This window comes from Oncorhynchus masou, chromosome 17, assembly GCF_036934945.1.
Source record: "Oncorhynchus masou masou isolate Uvic2021 chromosome 17, UVic_Omas_1.1, whole genome shotgun sequence".
Taxonomy (NCBI): Eukaryota; Metazoa; Chordata; class Actinopteri; order Salmoniformes; family Salmonidae; genus Oncorhynchus; species Oncorhynchus masou.
In genome coordinates, this window is record NC_088228.1 from 37085765 (window position 1) to 37092830 (window position 7066).

General features: G+C 41.8%; 1 protein-coding gene across 3 annotated transcripts in view; it reads left to right on the forward strand.

Moving 5' to 3' along the window:
* Window positions 1–2595: 2595 nt before the first annotated feature.
* The window catches only part of sugt1 (SGT1 homolog, MIS12 kinetochore complex assembly cochaperone), a 23207-nt gene continuing 18736 nt past the window's right edge, over window positions 2596–7066 (forward strand). The window contains exons 1-4 of one of the 3 annotated variants that reach the window (XM_064993226.1): window positions 2596–2788; window positions 2880–2925; window positions 3550–3640; window positions 3875–3944. In XM_064993226.1, coding sequence (XP_064849298.1) covers window positions 2775–2788; window positions 2880–2925; window positions 3550–3640; window positions 3875–3944 — 221 coding nt within the window. In that variant the 5' untranslated portion in view covers window positions 2596–2774. Of the gene's footprint in view, window positions 2789–2876; window positions 2926–3549; window positions 3641–3874; window positions 3945–7066 lie in introns of all 3 variants that reach the window. The other 2 variants (XM_064993225.1, XM_064993223.1) reach the window with 2 other exon arrangements.

Genomic DNA, 7066 nt, shown 5'->3' on the forward strand with positions numbered 1-7066 from the left:
ATGGACAGCTGATCATCCTTGCAGTGGCAGACCACGTGTAACAACACCTGCACAAGATCGGTACATCCGAACATCATACCTGTGGGACAAGTACAGGATGGCATCAACAACTGCCCGAGTTACACCATGAATGCACAATCCCTCCATCAGTGCTCAGACAGTCTGCAATTGGCTGAGAGTGGCTGGACTGAGGGCTTGTAGACCTGTTGTAAGGCAGATCCTCACCAGACATCACCGGCAACAAGGTCGCCTATGGGCACAAACCTACCGTCGCTGGACCAGACAAGACTGACAAAAAGTGCTCTCACTGACAAGTCGCGGTTTTGTCTCACCAGGGGTGATGGTCAGATTTGCGTTTATCGTCAAAGGAATGAGCTTTACACTGAGGCCTGTACTCTGGAACGGGATCAATTTGGAGGTGGAGGGTCCATCATGATCTGGGGCGATGTGTCACAGCATCATCAGCCTGAACTTGTTGTCATTGCAGGCAATCTCAACACTGTGCGTTACAGGGAAGACCTCCTCCCTCATGTTGTACCCTTCCTGCAGGCTCATCAAGACATGACCAGCATGACAGTGCCACCAGCCACACTCCTTGTTCTGTGTGTGATTTCCTGCAAGACAGGAATGTCAGTGTTCTGCCATGGCCAGCGAAGAGCCCAGATCTCAATCCCATTGAGCATGTCTGGGACCTGTCAGATTGGAGGGTGAGGGCTAGGGCCATTCCCCACAGAAATGTTCAGGAACTTGCAGGTGCCTTGGTGGAAGAGTGAGGTAACATCGCACAGCAAGAACTGGCAAATCAGGTGCAGTCCATGAGGAGGAGATGCACTACAGTACTTAATGCGGCTGGTGGCCACACCAGATACTTACTGTTACTTTTGATTTTGACCCCCCCTTTGTTCAGGGACACATTATTCAATTTCTGTTAGTCACATGTCTGTGGAACTTGCTCAGTTTATGTCTCAGTTGTTGAATCTTGTTATGTTCATACAAATATTTACATACGTTAAGTTTGCTGAAAATAAGCGCAGTTAACAGTGAGAGGACGTTTCTTTTTGCTGAGTTTATTTAGAAGATGTTATTGCGGGTGAAGCGAAATGCTTGTTTTCCTAGCTCCAGCAGTGCAGCAGTATCTAATCATTCACAACTATTCACAAATCTAAAAGTAAATGAATGGAATTAAGAAATATATAAATATTAGGACGAGCAATGTCATAGTGGCATTGACTGAAATACAGTAGAATAGAATACAATATATACATATGAGATGAGTAAAGCAGTATGTAAACATTATTCAAGTGACTAGTGCTCCATTATTATAGTGACCAGAGATTTCATGTCTATGTACATAGGGCAGCAGCCAACTAGTAGCTGGGTGGTACTTGGCTAGTGATGGCTATTTAACAGTCTGATGGTCTTGAGATAGAAGCTGTTTTTCAGTCTCTCTGTCCCTGCTTTGATGCACCTGTACTGACTTCGCCTTCTGGATGATAGTGGGGTGAACAGGCAGTGGCTCGGGTGGTTGATGTCCTTGTTGGGCAGACCCTTCCACCCTCTGGATAGCCCTGTGTTTGCAGGCGGTGCAGTTGCCGTACCAGGTGCTGATACATCCCGACAGGATGCTCTCAATTGTGCATCTGTAAAGGTTTCTGAGGGTCTTAGGGGCCAAGCCACATTTCTGCAGCCTCCTGAGGTTGAAGAGGAGCTGTTGTGCCTACTTGTGCCTACATACTGTACTGACAAGCACCTACTTCACTACACTGTCTGTGTGGGTGGACCATTTCAGATTGTCAGTGATGTGTAAAAATGAAATATATATATTTTTTAAATAATATAGGAGGAATGGGATGGTGATTTGCATCTTTATGAAATAGTGGTGTATTTGGTGTACGGTTCGTTTTTCTTTTCCTTTTTCACTTTCCTTTTTTATGTTTGTATCACAAAATGTAACGTGATTGACTACACACTACCGCACAATGGGTGGCGGCATGCACAGACAAAATGTGTGAACGCCATAATGCCGAAGAAGAAGAAGAAGAACAACAACAACAACAACAACAGCAGCAGCAGCAGCAGCAGCAGCAACTGCGCCTTCCCAGCTGACTGTTGACAGGCCCGCACGGCGCATGTCTGCTACGCTGTGCTCCAATCCACTCACTGTACCACAGATATAACAATGAGACAGATATTTCACTGAATGTTTAAATGTGAAGCATCCGCTTGGCCTTTCCACTCACTACCAATATGGTAGTGACAGGAAGCCCTCTTGCGAGCAGTGGGAGAACATGGAACGAGATGGATTTTGGTCGACATTAGGCAAATGTTCTCATCGATTTAACATTTGATCTCAATACAGGTTTCCAAAACTAGAATATGTTATGAACAGAATAGATTAAGTTTAGCAAACTTTACCCTTTGGAAAATCGCGTTGTTTAGAAGGAGCGCAATGGGGAATGGAGTTATTGCACACGCGCGCTTCACATAGCGTGTGTTCCCTAACGGAAATATTCAGATGATGCTAGAACGCACCAATAGGATCTCGCTAGTTCGTGCTTGGCTCTGCTTGTTCTGCCCACTGAGGCTCATTTTAGTTCCCATTGGAAATGACAGGCAGTGGTCTATCTTGGTTTACTTATACACATCTTTGACTGAACTATAGCGCAAGAGTTTAGGCTCCATTCTCCAGCATAGTTTCGTTTTCTGATTCCCATCTAGAACTTTCCAGCTAGCTAGTCTCTGCTCTTTCTCCCACTGACAACACTTCTAGCCCCATGGCATCCGAACGGCAAGTATATAAGCTACCTTTTCGAGTATTTTGTCATAAATGTTTCCTTATTCAAGAGGCTAACGTTAGCTTTGTTTTCTTGTTTTAGCAGTTTCTCCGATAGCTTCATAGACGAGAACCCACAGAAAGCTATCGAGGTAAACAACGGCCTGTCATTATGAACTCGTTTTATTGAAAGTAAATAGCATTTTTGCTAGATAAAGTTGTCATGGGTTTGGAAATTTTTCAATAACTCTAATTAGATAGCTGGCTATACACTTTTCGGGGCTGGCTAACTAGCTAATCTTCTGCTAACTTTAGAAACTAATCTAACGAGAGAGCCAGTTAAGTTAGCCACACTATCGAACTATTTTGGTCTGAAACGACGTACTCTCGGTAGTTGCTCAACTCCAGCAGTAGTGATGTAGCTAGCAAGCTACTAGTATGTGTGTACCGTCACAGGAGCTAGTTAGCTTATTGGTTGTATCTTGTTGTACTCGCTAGCCAGTTAAGCTAATGTTAGCATTGCTAGCTAACTGGCTAACCACCTGCCATACTGTACATGTCTTGAATGTAGCTAACCACCATGTCTTGAATGTAGCTAACCACCTTACTAATGTAAGACTAAGAAGATTGTGTGCAGAAAGCCAAGTTAAATAGCTGGGAAAATGTATATAAACAATAGTTAACCTTAGTGGTTATAAACATGTTTTTTTTCAATGTCTTGTCAATTCAATTGACCCCAAGTTTGCCCATTGGATGTCACCGTAATTTCCCCCCAGGAACTTAACGAAGCATTGGAAGGTAACTCGGACAATTCAGAATTGTTCTGCCAACGAGCCTATGCCCACCTCCAACTGAAAAACTACAGCTGTAAGTCTCTTATCCCAACAACCCCCCTGATATCAGTCAGACAAACCTTAATCCTCCATTGACAAACTACAGCTCAAACCCTTGACTAACCTACCTAGCTTTACTGATTTTCTGAAATTGGTGTTTTGTAGAATGATTTTAATTCAAGTGACTGGCATATGTTAGTTCCCTCATTTTGTTTCTGCTACAGAAAATTGAGCTATGTTTCTCATCTGGGTATATCTGTTTCTACAGGTGCTGTCGATGATGCCAAGAAAGCCCAGCAGCTCAACCCCAGTCTTGCGCTTGCCTTCATGAGAACAGGGTATGTGTGCAGAAGGAGTCTAGCTAGGGCTGGCAATATGGCTTAAATCATTTATTTTTTTTGTCAAATGTATATATTTCCATTTTTTTTTTTTTTTATAAATAAGCTTTGTTGTGCAACTTAATGATCAATACACTGCATTTCAAACAGTCAGGAATAAGCAAATGAATTCAGGGCTTGTAAAATTATGCCTAGGCTAACCGTAACTACCAGGGCAGCAGGTAGCCTAACGGAGCGTTGTGCCGTAACCGAAACGTCGCTGGTTCGAATACCAGAGCCATCAAGGTGAAAATTCTGTGTCCTCGTGCAAGGCACTTAGCCCTAATTTGCTCCAGGGACTCTGTACTACTATGGCTGACCATATTCAGTGTATGTGACAATAAAGCGTATATACTATACCAGTCAAAAGTTTGGACACACCTACTCATTCAAGAGTTTTTATTTGTACTATTTTCTACATTGTAGAATAATAGTGAAGACATCAAAACTATGAATTAGCACATGGAATCATGTAGTAACCAAAAAAGTGTTAAACAAATCAAAATATATTTTAGAATCTAAGTAGCCATCATTTGCCTTGATGACAGCTTTGCACACGCTTGGCATTCTCTCAACCAGCTTCATGAGTTAGTCACCTGGAATGCATTTCAATTAACAGGTGTTCCTTGTTCATTTGTGAAATTTATTTTCTTCATGTTTTCGATTTAACACTTTTTTTGTGGTTACTACATTATTCCATATGTGTTATTTCATAGTTCTGTAGATTTTTTTTAATAAAGAAAAACCCTTGAATGAGTAGTTGTGTCCAGGCTTTTGACTGGTACTGTGTATATCATTTATGTTATCAAAATGGTTTAACCAGCTTTTTTGCAATAATCACTGGCCTGGCTTTCAAGTCTATGAAAATGCCCATTTTGTAACAAATTTAACCAGAACCATGCATAATGCACATCCACTAATAATGACAGCAATGTTTAACTCATAAGACCACCTGCTAGTGAGTAGCCAGCAATTTTGATAGATTCAAGTTGGAGACTTTAAATATTTGCTTGCTAACAAGGTAGAACAATTGAACTATGACAGACAGCCTCCTGTCCGTCTCAAACCGTTTGAACACTTTGTTTAGATGTTGAAATCAAGTGGAATACCAAGATAAATATGCTTATTTCTCAGAATGAGAATTAATTGCCAATTCCTTATATACATGTGTCTTATTTTCAATGCACATTTATAAAACACAGACTAGACAGCACATAACACTCTTGCTAAAATGCTGCTAGCGGTACTGCAATTCTGTGCGCATCAAAAAAATGACTAATTTTCGATAATCATATTCTTTGATACTCCCGTCTTAGTAGGGTCTACTCTGTTCTAAAATTGGGAGGTGAGAGCAAAAGGGTGTCGTTACAAAGGTTAAGTTCTCCTCTTTTACAGTAAAATGGCTCAATGGGTTTTGGTGTCCATATGACTGTTTTTTAAATTTACTTTATTGTAATTTTTTTAGTAATAAAAAAAAATGTTGGACCAAACCTCAAATGCAAATAACTAGTTGGGAAACTGTTGTCAGAGGCAGAAGGTGATCTTTCTTTTGTTGTGAGTGGTGGGGGAGGGGCTTGTCTGTGTGCGAGGGGCAAGGTGCACAGGAGTGAAGTAGACGAGACCAAAAAGACACGCTCATAGAAACAAAAAAATATATTTAAAAACTTGATTCTTGTGGCATGTTGGAATATCGCGCTTAAAACATGAATTCAAATCATCACCCAGCCCAAATTCTAGCCCATGACACCTGTCAAACAATGTCAATCGATCTGAATTGACATGCATTTATTTTGGCAGCTTGTGTTTTCTGGGGGGAAATGTCACTGTTGATTTTAAATGACTACGAGGATGACTGCTTAAAGATGTTTTCAGAACACTAAGCACTCTTGTTGAACCTTTTACAGAAATGTGATGTGTTTTTCCTAATAAATCAGAAAATCCATTTGGTTAAACTCAACTCCACATCTCCCTTATATCAGGGGTCTTCAAACTTCTCTTGACCAGCGACCCCCTCCCAGGCGTATCAGCGACCCCCATCATACTTTAGCAAAAACATTTTTTCAAGTCTTGTCTTATCAAGTGAATGATGATCAAAATTCTAAAATTAATAGATTTGTTACATAGTTTTACGTTATTTTGACCTCCCCACATTTATAATTGAATGATAATGTGTAGACTCTAATATAGCCCATTAGCTAGAAAGGTCATTCCAAACACATTTTCCCTAAGGGCAGCTGTTTAGCTGGTTAATATTTAGCCGTGTGGAAAAAATGTTTGTCAAAGCTTGAATTTATTGAACATGATTTGGAAAGGCACACACCTGTCTATATAAGGTCCCACGGTTGACAGTGCATGTCAGAGCAAAAACCAAGCCATGAGGTTGAAGGAATTGTCTGTAGAGTTTCGAGACAGGATTGTGTCGAGGCACAGATCTGGGGAAGGGTACCAAAAATGTATGTAGCATTGAAGGTCCCTAAGAACACAGTGTCCTTATCATTCTTAAATGGGACAAATTTAGAACCACCAAGACTCTTCCTAGAGCTGGCTGCACGTCCAAACTGAGCAATCGGGGAAGAAGGGCCTTGGTAGGGGAAGTGACCAAGAACCCGATGGTCACTTTTACAGAGCTCCTCTGTGGAGATGGGAGAACCTTCTAGAAGGGCCACCATCTCTGCAACACTTCACCAATCAGACCTTTATCGTAGAATGGCCAGACAGAAGTCACTCCTTAGTAAAAGGCACATGACAGCCCGCTTGGAATTTGCCAAAATAAACAAGAAACAAGATTCTCTGGTCTGATGAAACCAAGATTGAACTCATTGGCCCGAATGCCAAGCATCACACCTGGAGGAAACCTGGCACCATCTCTATGGTGAAGCATGGTGGTGGCAGCATCATGCTGTGGGCATGTTTTTCAGCAGCAGGGACTGGGACACTAGTCAGGATCAAGGGAAAGATGAACAGAGCAAAGTACAGAGAGATCCTTGATGAAAACGACCTCCTCCAGAGCGCTCAGGACCTCAGACTGGGGCGAAGGTTCACCTTCCAACAGGACAACAACCCTAAGCACACTGCCAAGGCAA